The sequence below is a fragment of the Chlamydotis macqueenii genome, chromosome 12 (assembly GCF_036417535.1).
Source record: "Chlamydotis macqueenii isolate bChlMac1 chromosome 12, bChlMac1.mat, whole genome shotgun sequence".
Classification (NCBI taxonomy): Eukaryota; Metazoa; Chordata; class Aves; order Otidiformes; family Otididae; genus Chlamydotis; species Chlamydotis macqueenii.
In genome coordinates this window covers 2,595,202-2,610,886 of record NC_141567.1, presented here as the reverse complement: position 1 = coordinate 2,610,886, position 15,685 = coordinate 2,595,202, and the positions used below count along the sequence as shown (strand labels likewise).

Here is a 15,685-nt window from a genome sequence, read left to right as displayed (position 1 = left end):
AGCTGTGGATGGGAACCTTTCTCACACACTTTCCCTTTTTCACCTGTCTTCATTGAAGTCCCTGCAGTTCTTTAAGCGTAAGTCTATGTGTAGCAGTACATTTCTTTTTATTTTACTCCATAATCCAGAGACTCAACATGCATTGTTATTATCTGATTCTACTCATCTTTTAGGTCACTGATTGTATTTCATGAGTTCGTGCCACTACAAGGAGAGTGACACCCATATCTATGACACTTGGGTCTCTTCCCATTTTCCCTGACAAATGGCCTTCATCATGCTTTCTTGAACAAGATCCAGGTCTTTTGAACTCTAATTTTCACTCCCAAACGTTCAAATATTCTGCTGGGTTAACACAGGCATGTTTAATAAATAAAATCCTGCGGTTTCTCTGCACTGAATCAGGTCTTTTTGAGCAGTAAGGAAATGACTGGAGGATGTGCTTGTTATAGACCACACAGTCAAGACAATCAAATGGTATAAGGAAGGGTTAAGACCGAAGGTGTAAAGTATTTTCATGAGTACAGCAATACAAGTGAACTTTTGACTGCAGAAATTTTCCTTAACGTGCAAAATTTATTGTATTTCACCTAACATTTTTGTCAGTGGCAAAAAACCAACTGACTATTGAAAATTGCACTTTCTTTGCTTGCACTACCCTTCCAGGCCAAGAAAAGGCAGTTCTGGCAGCTGAATGCACTATAACTTCCAGCATCACACTTCAATACAGCGTGTTTAAACACTAAACAGTGTTTACTGAAGCTCCAGTGCTGATGACTGCTATAGAATAGATGTTTACATCCTTTCATAAACACTTACATGGGTTTCTTTGCTGGCACCAAAAAAAAGACAAATGCTACTTTAACCGAAGGATTTCACCTCTAAATCCTTCTTCTGTCAGGTTATCACCGCTGGTTTGCAAGCATTAGATTCTCTCTCACTTTACTAAATTGTTTGCATGATAAAAAGACATTATTTCAACATCTCAGCTTTTCCCACTCAGGGCAATTCCTGGCATGTTGAGGTTTGCCTTCCCTTTATCATTACTGTTCCTTTTTTTCCTCTCAGATTCACTGTAATCTTCGCTCTCATTGCCCTGGCTCTGGCATCTCCCACCGCCATTCTACCCCCTCTCCTTCACCTTCTTATTTTGACAAAATCTGTCATTTCTACTTGGTAGAACTGGCCAGCAACTGTCTGCTCACAAGTCTGAAATTCTTGGTGCCTCACATGCACCAGTGTTCATTTTGCAAAAACTGAATTCAGCTATTTATTGTCTTCAGTCCAGTTATCCGAGCTCCTTTCCTACTCCCAGCTGCTTCTGGCTGTCATATCATCTTGCTTATTCTTCCACTTTTCCCCCCAGATTCCTTCTGTGTCACGTCTCAATCTTTATTTTGCACAGTTTTTTATTCCATGCTTCCTTGCATATCGCCTTCCCCCCGCTCTTCTCAGATTTGGCCTCTGTTCGTAACTGTATGTTTGCACTCAGTGGTTACGCTACAACAATCTCCGCTGGAGTGTCAGGTATGATGCTAGCACACCATCTGCCCATTTATTCCTTTGGTCACAACACAGTTCCTCATTTTGTATGCTTTTCCTTACAGATAACTACGGGCCCTCCGTATTCCCTGCCAAAGCGAGATTAGCAGCGAGAGCAAAACGCTCACCTGCGAGCAGCGGTGTGAAGACTCCGTTCTGCAAAACCCTGGCTTTACACTCAGATATGCACTTGTTAAGTCCTCTGCTATTTTATTATTTCCCTCCACATCACTGAGGCAGACAAGCTGTCAACAAGCATCCATTCCATTGGGGAAACGAGCTGTCGTGTGGCAAACTCTTTTTCAGGGTTTTATAAGGACTACAGATAAGTGCAGGGTATCATCTGAGGGGTCTAGGAGGGATTTTCACGAGTGTAATTTAGCAGAACAGGATTTCTCAGAGAAAGTTCTCCTGAAAATATTTCACTTCAAAAGTATGCTGTTGTACTTCCAATAGCACAAACACTGGGTAAGACAAAGAAAACAACTCCCTGAAACTTTCCCATGTTGCACATCGTGAGTTAAGGTCACCACGGCCTTCTCTTGGCACTGAGAAGCTACTAGAAACGCAAGCGATTGTAAGGCTATGGCAAAAAAAAACCCCAAAGAAAATGTTAACCGAAGTTTTACCTGTAAAATGGCACACTTACCTCTAGCTTTGGCTCTAAAAGAGGTCTCTTATTCATACACAAGTATTTTATTGACATGGAAATAACGTTTAAAACCATAAATAACCAAATGATTCAATATGCTGTCACACACCCATTAGGCGATGGAGCAAACCAGCATTATCCTTCTCTCGTTTTAAACTGTCATGTTGCATCACTTCTGCACGCTCTTCTGCAGATCTGATCATCGCATCTCTAAAGTTAGTAAAGCTGCCTCCAGGCTATATTTTAAATGCAACCCACCCAAGACACCAGGGCCAGCCACACTCATCTTTAGCAAAGATATTAATTGATGGCTGAGCTCTCACCAGCACCATGCAGTCTGCCGTCCTTTTCCAGCTCAGATATGGGCCCAGTTAATCCACGCGATGAATATACTCAGCTCCCATGGAAATCAAAAAGAAATAAGGACTCCTCACTTTGTGGAGGCTTCTCTAAGATCACACAAAATCAGGGTGAAGTCTGAGGAAAAATTTTAGCATGAAACACTTTCCTTTAGCAAAGGCACTGCCTACGTCAAACACCAGGTCGGCGAGCAGGCGTAGGAAGGGACGGGACACAAACGATATGAGCTTCATTTTCAGAAAACTGCTCAGTACAGCAGCCAAAGTATAGCTAAAGGACACCCAACTGCTACTTTTTGAAAGAAAGTATTTTAGTATCTTTGTACGTAGATGCTGGAATTTACAGCTAAACAAAGAAACAATCGCTAACAAGGAAAGCCGCGTAGCTACGTGCTTTCTCCCCGTAACCTTTCCTCCCATGCTTGGTCATACTCACCGACGCTGTTTGAATGAATTTACTGACTCTGCCTCGGCTGTCGGGTATCAGAACACAAGAAGCTTTGTATCTAACGCTGGGTGATGAATGACTGCTCTTTTCTAGCAGATTTTACCTGCTGGGGGCCTGAGGTAAATTTCAAGTCTTATTTCTGAATGAAACCTTTTGTTTCCATTTTTGACTTCAACCTCTAATCACTGCCCATAACATAGTGTCGTAACTAGGAAGAACAGAATCTTTTGAAAAACCTTAAGAGCACTGAACGGGGCAGTAGGGCCTTTCCCAGTCATAGCACACGTCTTCGGAGATCGTTATTCATAATCCAGAAAGGACTATGCAGGCCTGAGGTTTCCCCAGGTTTAGGTACCTGAAAAAGCTCCCAGGGGATTTTCTGACACCGTTGTGTTGGACAGTGAGAGGAGCTCTGCCCTGTCCAAGCTCTCCTTGAAACACCTCACCATACCTAATACGGACACATGTTTAGAAGCTTTGCCAAGGAGCACTATACTCTTTTTTCCTGTTTGTTAGCTAGTAAAAACCTGGGAATACTTTAGAGTGGGTGCCCACATGTGAGATTTTTGCCTACACTTTGAGAGAGGGAATTCTGCTCTTTTGTCCAAGTGACAGCTCTTCAGTGACCAGGCCATAAAATTATATACATGGTACTTTTAAATTGATCTAAAGTCTGTTCATTTGTGTAGTGCACATTTAAAGCCACATTATTGTAAGATGCTCCAGCAATGAAATTTAGCATTAGCAATTCAGTTCATTAAAAAGAGTATTTTAGTAGGTTCTTTCTTTTATAGCTATTACCCTGTCTAAAGTGAGAAAAATCTCAGTCAAATTAATAAAACTAACAACTCATCACACATACACTGCCTTTCTATGAAGTCTCTTTTGCTCTTACCAGTTTGGCAGCCAAGGAAAGATGTGCGTGAGCCAAATTCCCCCTCGTATAACCACACAAAACCTGCACGGGAATGCATGTAGCCCATTCAGAACAAGTAACCATGGTTTCCTTTACTGAAAATTATCCTTAAACTATAAAGTCTTAGTCAACTGTCAGGCTATTCCTCAGAGAAGAGAACAGCTATATTATACAGTTCCCTTCCAGATGTGGCAGGTGTGCTCAACATTCAGCGGGGCTCTGCTTTGGGAGGGCAGGCTACTCTTCGTTACAAACACCTCATCAACACAATTGTCTTGCTTTGGTAGAGAACTTCCATGCATAACCTTGTTTGCTCCCAAAGATCCAGCCCCATCCCTCTTCTCTGTGATCTAAACATCTTTTCATGTTTACTTTTGAAGCATCAGTCCCCGATACACTGCCCTAGTGACAGGCAATAAGTAAATTTCATACAACACGGTTTGCCCACAGCCTCCCTCATCTTCGGTTTTCAGCATGAATTCAGGGTTGGATTCAGAGCGCCGGTAGACTGATTTTCCAGAGACATCCAGCATGTACAATTACCTAATAATCTGGTTACAAGGAACACAGAATTTCCATATTGCTCATATAGAGCTCATGGGGGGTCTGGAGGGTGGGTAAATGCGAGGCGATGTGCCCAGAGAGCCGTTAGATCTTAAACTTGTCCTCTCACCTCCCGTGTGTCAGCTGTGTGTCTTAAAGCAATGTGTATGTATGACTATATCAAAGTTATAGTTATACAATTGTTGGTTATTAATTACAGAACATACAGAATTTCCAATGTGTCATTCAGCTGGATGCTATCTAGATTAGGGAAGACAACATTCTGTAGGTCTTTTATTCCCAGTAAACGCTCAAGGACCAGAGCAGTACCAGCATGTCCGTTGACCACTGCAACTGACCACATAAATCCCACCAGCCCCAGTCTGGATCCACGCAGTCACTTTCTTTACAATAATGTAGAGAGAAGGTCTGTGTACATAGAAAGGCTAGATCAAGAGAAAGGGAAAGACTACAAAATGGTGTTGCTACCTCAGGCCAACTTAGAAGACAAACTTTTAGCATCAGCTACTACCCTGGGTACAAATGGGAAGTATGCTTTTAACAGATCATCGGAATTTTATACGAATATTCACTGCAGCATGTAACTGGCTATGGGCTTACCTCTTAAACCAAAGCAAACATGGAAAGAACTGGATGCTTCAACAGAGGAGACGATTGTGGAAATATTGTAATAATTACATATAATTGTGCAGACTGATAACATTTTACTTTTTTTAAAAAACCTTTATTAGACAACTGGAGGCCTGTTACACTACACACCCAAATTATTTTCTTATCACATCTGTATCCTCCGGTACTCACCTATGAGGGAGGTCAAAACATCACCTCTGTCTAGAACCAAGGAGCACGTTCAGACCACTGACCTGCCTATCGCCTCTGCTCTGCAGGAGGCCTGGCATTGGGCTTGAGCCTCTCTTTCTTGGTAGAGGTGAAGCTGACAGTGGTTTTAGTTCACTGAAAGAAGTACCTGCCGTTCCTCAGCCTGGATGACACTCAGTAACTCTTGGTCTTTAAATGAGATCCTCCCCAATCTGATTTTCCCCCCTCACCTCTTAAGTTCTCATTCAGGTAATGACTAAAGGATTTATCTAAAATAACACAGCTTGTTCATTACTGACTTTAAAAGGACTATTCATATGCATGAAGTACATTGCTAGATCAAGTCTGAAGAGCAACAGCACGCATTAGAAGACAGAACTCCAGGGACTGGAGCACACAGAGTCAGGTCAGCTCAGCCAGCTCTTCAAAATCGTTCAAAGGAGGCAGACTCCAAGGAGGGCTGGGACTGCTGGGGGGAAACGATCCATCACTGCCTTGGCTTTAGACACAAGCAGCTGATTTAAGGAAGGAAGTCCTTTCCCACACTTTGACAGGGAAGATGAAGATCACAGTGGAAAGTAAAAGGACACAAGGTCTCAAATTTCTATTTTTCACTCAGTTTATAGTATGGGACTTAGGACAACTGATCTATTCTTTGCCAATGAATCACACAGAAGTGGTGTAGAAAGCAATTTCTCCTCAAAGTAAATCTGGGGCCTGCTTTTCCTTTCCCTGTTGCCTTTTGCTGAGCCCAGTTACTGAGGGAAAAGCCAAGGCTAATACAGCTCTCATACCTTTCCATAAGCTTGCAGCACCCCAGAATAGTTAACTCATGACAGCTTAGAGGATACTATCATATCTCTCACAGAGTGAGGAGAAATTGCCATAAAAAAAAAAAACCTGACTAGATATTAACAATTTCAGCAGGAGACAAAATATTGCCACTGAAAGAAAAAAAACCGATGGATTAGCCCAGATTAATGCAGCCAAATTATCTGTGTAAAAATACATACAGGACATGCTGCTGTGCTACTAACTGTGCCGAACAGCAGCTTGTGTTTACATTTTTATTCCCTGGTTACAGGCTGTCCTGCGTAGGCTGGGCCCATGAAGATATGCTGCGACAGAAACTGCTTAACACATGCAACCTGGGTACGCAAGCCCAAGTGCGTGGGCCCAGCATCCAGCAGAGGCAAAAATTAAACACAAGCTGTTTACCTGATTACACCGGTTCAGCAGTGGTTATGGGGAGCTGGATATTTTTTAAGTTTAAGGAAGAGCAGAGACAGAAATCAATTCCACTCTGTAATTGCTACAGAAAGATCCCTACGAGCCTCACTGGAGCTTGTTTTTACACATTTGCATCTCTTTGCATGATGTAGTTGCCACTGAGTCTGCAAATCACATCAAAATTAAGCTGCAATTTGAGCTTGCCTTAAGTGAAAAGTGTATTAAAACTTTAAAGTCCACAAGCAATGGATATGAAATTTTGCTAAAGCATTAAATAAGCCTGGATGCAAATAGAAGTTTCACAACTTTAAAGAGATCTTTGGAAACTGCATCTAAACTCAACAGCTGGAGTGATAATTGAAATATACGGGCATTGGTGGGACAGAAACATTGTACCTGGTTCTGCCACCTTACTTGGCACGTAGATACAACAGCCACTGTGACAGAAACCCACCGCATAGACAAATTCCCACAAAAGAAACACAGATGTCCTTCAGGGACAGGCCCTGAATCTAAGTAGTGGCCCCCTATCAGTCTGGAACAGCTGGGCACCTTTTTGCCCCTCTTTGGTGGACCTTGGTAGTCTCCCACTCAATCCTATCCTAAAAACCCGAGGACAAAAAATTAACTAACGACTCCAGCAAATAAGTTCCTGACATTAGGCTGAATTTTGGTTTAGCCTGTATTCACAAACCAGCAATCTTTCCTCTGAATTTTATTTATTCTTCAGAAATAGTTCAAAACATTTTCAGAACATGGAAGCCAAAATCAAGCCTGAAAAACACCACAGACTCACTTTAAAATATTCTATTTTTCTCCTGAGATTTCTACTGTTGCTTTCCATAGCTTGTCAAGCAGCCCCTCTTCAGATTTAGCAAAGTATCTGCAGTTCTCATTCATCACAAGTCTCAGAGCTGAAGCACTCCAGCTGCTCTAGGGCTCTACCCTTAAATGTGATCTTGCTGTGATGCTACACTTGCCTGTTGTTACGACCTTGGCTATTTTTGACAGAGAGAGAAAAGTGAAACAGGTTCTTGCTCTTAATGACAGTTTGTACAGAACAGCCTTTCCAAAGAAAATGATGTTATCCATATGTGTACGTTACCGAGCAGCCTATGCCAGACAGCAATATTATCATCTCTCTCTCCGAGGTGACACAGCATGAAGAAAGATGATTTGACATTATTATGCCAACGTCTCTTTCATTACATTTTGGGCAAGTACTATATTTTCTCCTGAAACTAATAGCAAAGCAAACATTTTCAAAACCACTTTATTTTTTCATTACCTGCTGTTTGTTTACTTTGAAATTTCTCAAACTGCCACACACAACTTTGGAAGGTCCTTGCTTTTAACTTGGGGCTCTCGCTCTGAACTTTCTTTGTCCTACCTGTTTTCCATCGTTTTGTGAATCCCCTTCTAACCACAAAGCTTCCTGTCAACTCCCCCACAATGAAAAATGCTCATGAGAGTAACTGTGCTCTTCAATAATATTGCCTGAGGAGTTTTAGTGTTTTTAAAGAAACACCACCTTATTCCTTACAGACCTGATGAACTCAATGAGAGCTTTGTTTAGATTTCACCGAGGTCTTTTCACCTGTTTCTTCAAAACTGACTCAGCAACATCCTCAAACACCTACTTAACTTAAAGCAGATGAAAAGTCCTGTTCATATGTCAAGTTAAGGATAAGCTTAAGTGCTTTGTTGGATTGGGGCCTAACGGCTTGCAAATACAGATGGCTTTTATCAAGACCCAGAAGAGGCCAGGTAACCACCAACAGTCAATTATATTCCTACCAGAACTTCGAGCCAGTACATCATACTGTTTGAAGTTAATTGCTTTGAAATAATTGGACAGGTGAGCAGGTAAGTTCACACAGAGCATTTGCAATTTTCCTTTGTATTCAAAAAACCAACAGTGCAGACTGCATGGACAAAACGGGCATGATTTCAGTAAAACAGGTTAAAAGGGAAGGGGAAAGGGATGAGGTTTTTAAAAGACTTTTCCTTTTAATTTTTAGCATCATTAAAACCTTGAAAACATTTTATTCAAGAGCTTCTTTAGTTAATACCTCATTACTTCTCTTTTTACCGTTATGGTAATCAAGCCTTAATATATTGCAGCTTTATAGCATGAAATCAAGGCGAGGCCTGCGGGCATCGACAGATGTACAGCAGCATGCAGTAAAACACAGGTATAGAGGCATGCAGAGCTGAATATGGCACAGGGCTTTTGTTTAATTGTTTAGCAATTCATCTGAAGTTATTTTAACCTTGACAACAGATGAACTCTAACACGTACCATGATTAGTCACCGGGAAGCTGCACCGAATAGCAAGTTTTGTGTTTGTTTTCTTACAGGCTGAGTTTTAGGAAAGCACAAAACAAAGTCTGAGAAAGATGGTTAAATCATTTGGATGATTACAGGCTATAGCTGTAACTATTCAAAAGACTTAACTGAGTATATTCTAGCCAAGGGAGAACGGTAACACTGGGAAACTGCATTTAACACCAAAACCTTGCCTCCCCATAGGAAATCTGTGCTCGGTGTGAGAATTCATACCTTCTTCTGGCACAGGAAGTCTTTGAGGCGCACCAAAAAAGAAAAACATTTGGATCTGACTTCTGGTTTTGAAGTGACACTTGGGCCTTGTGCTGGAGCTCTGCTTATGGTTGAATTTCACCCATCAAACCAAATGAAAGTTACATATAACTTTTACAAAGTTATAATGGTCTCATCTGCAGCGTGTTGAAATACTATCTCAAAAAGAGCGAGTGTCCCTAGATCTTTTCCAAGTAAACGACAACAGACGACCTCCAGTCTCAGGTAGGTTCCACTTCTCAGCTTTGTTTTCAGGAGAGATCATTCAGGAAACAATTACGGCTCCTGGGAGATTTTCTAAATTTAAAGGGAGTGTTTTGGCTAGCAATCCATTTCCCAGTAAAACAGTTTCAAACAGCCAACATTAAAAGCAATATGCCCGTGACTTAATAAAACCACCGCTACTGAGGACCATAGAGGAAACGACGGCCCCACGGGGAGCAGGGTGGCACGCACACAGCCAACAGCTTGGGTTTATCCAGAGCACAGCCTTACAGGGGCAGCCATTGAGAAACGTCCAACAAATGATATTTGTCAACGCAACCTTCATAGCAGCTACCCAATAGTAATGAAGTAATAGGAAGAAAGCAGGCACAGGTAATACATCATTCCAGTAGAAGTGAAAAACGTTTCCACGTTATTACTGGATAACAGTAAGACATGACTCAATATGTGGATCATCAATGTATCTGAAAATGCCGGTTAACCTCAGTTAGGCAAAGGCTCCCAGCTTCTCTCTTCTCTCTTGGAAACACTCAGAGTAACAGCTGATATCTGAACAGAGTATTCAGCTGATATCTGTTCTCTACCTTTTAATTTAAACAAAGCCTCCTAACAATGAAGAGGCCAGTCATCCAAATTTCTAGTGCCGAGCATGAAGGTGAGCGGCTCTCTCAGCCGCAGTGAAAGCCTACGTCTGTGAGGCCGTTCACACTAACACGCAGTACACTGGACGGTGCTTGTCAGACCAGACCTTGACAAGAATGCACGTTGCCCGGCATATAACAAATGGAATGAACGACAATGGGCACTATAGTCCAGCGAACACACTAATTATATTAATAAAATGAAAGCTTAAATTTTGAAGCTAATCCTGGGCTATCATTTATAAAAGTTAACAGGGCATATTTAATTTAGGAATTGGCTAACGCTTCTCTTTCCACTGCTGAAACCTCATAAATGAAATATACTGGATTGCTGCCCAGTGCGGAAATAAAAGTTATGAATAATGTTTCTATCTCAATCATTGTCAGTGTTTTAATATTCCTAATTACTTTAAAAAGCTAAATATTCAATATAGGAAAAACCTTCTTTTTCTTTTTATCTTCACTTGCAAGATGAGTGCAATTTAATAAGAGTCACTGGGTAGTTTCAGTCCACGAGACCATTCTGTACTTTGACTTCTTATCCCTTCCTCTTCATTTTTACAAAGAACGGCATGCTTGCTACTCTGTGTTTGCACATGTGTATAAATGTATACATCTACATGTGTATGTCCATGGTGTCACAGTATTTTTTAAAAACTATTATTTTTAACTTCTTTAAGTGCACGTGCACTGTATAAACACTCACTGGTTTTTAGGTTAAACATGTCTATTACTGAAAATAACCAAAGGATAAAATGAATTCCTGAGAGTCTATACAATATTTTACAATTGAAGGTACTATTTTCCTTTTTAAAAATATTGTTACAGATAGATATTCAGTATGTTATGCCGCCCAATTTTTCCCTTGTCTACATGTCAGGTAATGCCAAATGGTTGCTTCAAACCCCAAAGCACGGCCTTTCTGTCCTTCCTCCCTGCTCTCTCCCTATTGCCTTTTCTGCTGTCACTGAGGAGACATCACCACAGCTGCAGAAAAAGCACCAGTAACTTGAGCCGAGAAGGGTCTGTCCCATTGACTTCAGCCTCTGGAGGAGTTCGTCCCCAGTCACTTTTAACTCCTATTCTCTTCTAACGCCTCCCTTCATAGGTCCCTTTTCTGTTACCTCTTTGCCTGGTAATAATGCCTTTTTTTGTAAGATTCCAATCAATTTGGGAGAAAGGGAGGAAGTAACAGCAAAATGAAACGTTCGTTCAGTAAATGACTCTGTGCAGCTTTCTTGATGTAGCTTTATTTACTCGCCTGATGCACAAATAGACTTCATTTAACAAGCTTATTTCTGTTATGTCAATAACGTATTGGGCCTGTGTTGTGTAACACCTCTGATGTTTGTACTGGAAAGAACACTAGCTGTTTCGTTCCAGCATGAACTAATCACATAGACTTAAACTTATCATTACCAATTAAGAGAGTTTGACATACACAGCTTCCCCAGCTGGGAGAATTGAAAGCCTCAAGTGTGAATTAATTGCCTAGCAAAAGGTGCAGAGCTCCCACCTCTACCTCTGCAGTGTGGATCATTTCAGGCATGGATTTCAGGTCAGAATCTGGCCTGCATGAGAAGTCAATGGCAAAACACCCACCAGCTTCAACAGGACAAGGATTCTGCCTAGAGGGAGTGCTTTCCAAACGACACCAAGTACTCCACAAAGTATTTAATGAAGAATGTGTTATAGTAAAGATTTAAGAGAGAAAAATTTCACAATAGAGCTATATTATCTATATTGGTATCCTAACAAGGGGACTGAAAGCATTAAGAGCACCCTCCACTGCATTTAATATTTCTTTGTAGAAACAAGCAAAAAAAGCTGAAAGTCATTATCATAGGAAAGGGTATCATCAAACATGAATTGCTGCAAAATAACCAATGGACAACCTTCATTTTTCCACTTCAAGCATCCAAGTTCTAAGGCCACTGCTTTATTTAAGGTCATATATCTTGATGATATTTTTCTAAGCTTTACTCACCACTAGAGCAATCGGTACCTCCCCATCCTGGTTCACAGTGACAAGTGTCAGGAGAGACACATCTTCCATGCACACACTCCTCTGTGCAGAGCGCTGTTAGGAAGAAACAATACACAGCATTGTAAACACATTAAGGGGTTGGTAAACATACACTGAAGTGTGCCTTAGAGAGCAATATTTTGTTTAAAAAATATTAAACAAAGTGAACACACAAAAAAGAATTGCTTGCAAGATTTAATTAATACTAAGTGACTAAAATAAAATATAGGGCTCTTGACAGCGATAAACTCATTTGTCACTTCAGCTTTTTGTAATGAAGAACTCTTAGCAGTACAAATTACTTTGGTTAGCAGTTTTGCTTCATAATAAAATTTTAACCAAACCGACACTTATTATTATTCTATTACACAATATCAGCTTCTTACATTGCACTCAAGTTGCCACTTTCATAAGACAAAATGGAGGTCAGTTTTGGAAGTATATTAAGATCCAAAATAGATTTGTAAAAAATAGCTCAGGAAGTTATTTTACTACATGTTGCAATAGCTGGAAGTGCAACCTTGTCCTTCCAAGGTCACCAAGGTTTCTATAACTGGTTCTATGTCTTGTTTGTCCGCTGTTGGGTTATTGGAAGTTCAATATCCTCAAGGTTCAAACTACGAAAAATTAGTTGGTTTTACTGTCTCACTTGCCAGTTGACTAGAGATATACATGAAAGATTCTCCTTTTCTTCTCCCCAAGTAGGACTAGCTCATGATTTTAAGAGTTTTCTTTTCCTGTGCTGCTTTGGTGTCTGACTTACTTTCCCGTGTATGCCGGTATGCCCACCACATACAAAAAAAGCCTTGAACAATACCGAATAACTACTTTAAAGGCTGAACTTTACTGCTTACTACCTTATCTCCATTTTACCACTTAGGACATTGCCAAAAACCCAGTGTGTCCGTGATTCAAACTGGGTGGTTAAGTTTAAGATGGTTAGTCTAATTTCCATCTAGACTAACACGTATGAGTTATTAACGAATATGATGTAGTGGCAATGAGATCACTATATTAATATATATACACATTATATGTAATATCTATCATATATAACCTATGTCTGTATATCCTGTGGGTTTTTTATATCAGATGAGAAACATGGATATTGTGCTTACTTAACCAAGAACTGGCTGAAGCTGGACTACAAAAGACTTATTCCAAGATAAAGATTAATTAATTTCTGTCTAAAACAAGGCCAGCAGGTCTTGCTGTACTGAAAACCAGGCTGAACTACCCAATTCATTTTAAATCAGCCAATGAACCTTCTTAAAGTTGCACTGGACCTGCATACGAAACACCCTGTCAGCTCCCAGGTGCCTCATGGGCCAAGTGTTTTCCATCAACGTCTTGTACATTTGAACAATTCCTGCTGTACTTGACATTCTGTTTGGATTACCAGACTGGATCACATCTTGAATGTGCACTCAGGCTGGCATCAAAGTCGATGGAAATATTTTGCTGTCTATTCTGTGGTTGCGTCACGGCAGACCAAAGCTACTAAGCTATTCACAACGTCTTTAAATCCAATTTCAAATCACAAGTGAGCTCTGAATAATCCTATGGGACAAATCTTCCTGCTCTTTATCCATCAGATCACATGTGACCAGTGTTGCCGCGTTATAACCACTGCAAGATCCTTCTAGATTAGTCAATTCCTGCCTAGGTTCACTGCATGTCAAAAGAACAATTTATTCTTATTTCATATCTTGTGTTTAGACAGTATTGCAGGGGGCATGAAATATTGATGGCTAATTCTCCAGTCACTAATTGTATTCATCTTTTGTGCATTTATTTCACTTGAGTTAGGGTTTCTAAAGACAGTGAGGCATCCTAGTCTACAGCTGTAAGACAAAATTCGAGACAGGGTATTAGAAAAAGAGGATTTTCCAATAAAGAAATACACATCTTCATGCAATCACTTAAAAAAGGCTGGTTATCTATGACAAGAAGTCCACATATAGAACAGCCACAAAGTTATAATTTGTTTTCAAAAGTACAGTGCACTAAAAGATACACGATATGGCGGGATAGGGATACTTTGAAAATTCTGCCCATAGCTTTATCTAATAACATGATTCTCATAGACGTAACTCTTACGTATTAGTTTTGCAAAAGGTATGGAAATCAAAACTGAGATTTTTTTTCTGTTCTGTGTATGGAAATGTACATTGATAAACCATTCTCACACGTAAAACAAGCAACTTTTTTATCTGTTTAACTAGGCCAAGTTCTCAAGTCAAGGCATAATTTGCGAGCAAGAAGGCTGATGGTGGACTATTTCTTTGCTCTTCCAGGTAACAAAACTGGTCATTACTGGTCTAAACTTAGCCGATTTAGCCACACAAACATATCACACCGTAACTATGTTAACATAAATATGAAATAATAATGACTAATGAAGCTAATAAAGTCTACTTAATCACTTGTCAATGGACAGAAGTGCTGAATTCTGTAGTAGTCCTCCAGTTCCTTGGGAAGAGTGCTATGTGAGACCTTCAAACAAGACTCAAGTCATTCCTCATTCTAAGGCAATCAGGGGTACGAAAAATAATGTAAAAAAAAGTACTATAGAGAGCTGCATCTTTGGTTTTAGGTGTTTTGAAGTCCCACATAGATGCAGATGACAACATTTAATGAGCAATTAAAGAGTAAGGTAAGGATACTCCTTGGAACTGTGGGTTCTCTCACGTCTGGTTGATGAACTTGCTAAAGAAGCAGCTACAAGCTCACGAGCACATAGTCTTTTAAATCTGTGAAATTACACAGGAGCAATCCCCTACGTGGGGGTAACAGAAATCTCCCCTTTTTGAAAGGGGAAGCTTTGACAGAAGCCATTTTATTCAAGGAGGCAAATAATCACCCTCCTGCACTGTCGGATTTGAATCGGGCCTATAGAGGTCCAAATAAAGGTCATATTAGGGTACAACTCTAAAGTTTTACCATAGCAAATAAAATTTTGAATTTCCCCTATAAAATGCAAGTCTTGCCTTGCTTTAATCTTTAGAATTTAAATTAATTTTTCATTCTATTAACATTCAACATAATAGGATACAACGGTCCCCAAGGCATTCTTCATAATACACTTTGTACAGTGGTTTGCAAATGATCTTACTAGTTAATGGAACTATAAAAATTACTTGCACATAAAGGTCAAGAAAAATAAAGATAAGTATATACTGTCTGACACTGTCCTGTTCAACATTCAGCTAAAGGCCCCTGGAGTAAAGAAAACTTGTACTAATGCAAAAAATATCATTCCTCCCAGTGTAACAGCCCAAAGCAGTCCAACCTTTGGAATTCCAAACTTTTTATGCCTGCATTTTCCCTCGACCAATTCTCTTGAGCAATCCAGCACCTCATTGATCAGTTTATTATTAGCATTCTTGGCAAGAGTTTAAGATCAGTTTGTAGGTTGATTCAGCCTGGTAATAAAATGACCTACATCAAAGCCCTGCCAAAATGCCATCTTTGCAGCAATGCGTTCAGCATGAGTTATGTGGCCGTATTCAAGGTCACACAGCAACTGCTCCTTATCACGGAATAAAGTCAACAAACCAGTTCCATAACAACTCATCTGATGCTTATCGCTTGCTTTATAATTACAAACAGTGCTTTTTTAACATATAAGGTCAATCCTCAGGGAAATAGACCTAAAAGA

The 15,685-nt window shown here is 40.2% G+C and overlaps 1 protein-coding gene across 1 annotated transcript in view; it reads right to left on the bottom strand.

The window, feature by feature from the left end:
• The window catches only part of MEGF11 (multiple EGF like domains 11), a 203,768-nt gene that overhangs the window by 164,830 nt on the left and 23,253 nt on the right, over positions 1–15,685 (bottom strand). Inside the window, exon 5 of the mRNA XM_086756994.1 lies at positions 11,986–12,078. Coding sequence (XP_086613120.1) covers positions 11,986–12,078 — 93 coding nt within the window. The remainder of the gene's footprint in view (positions 1–11,985; positions 12,079–15,685) is intronic.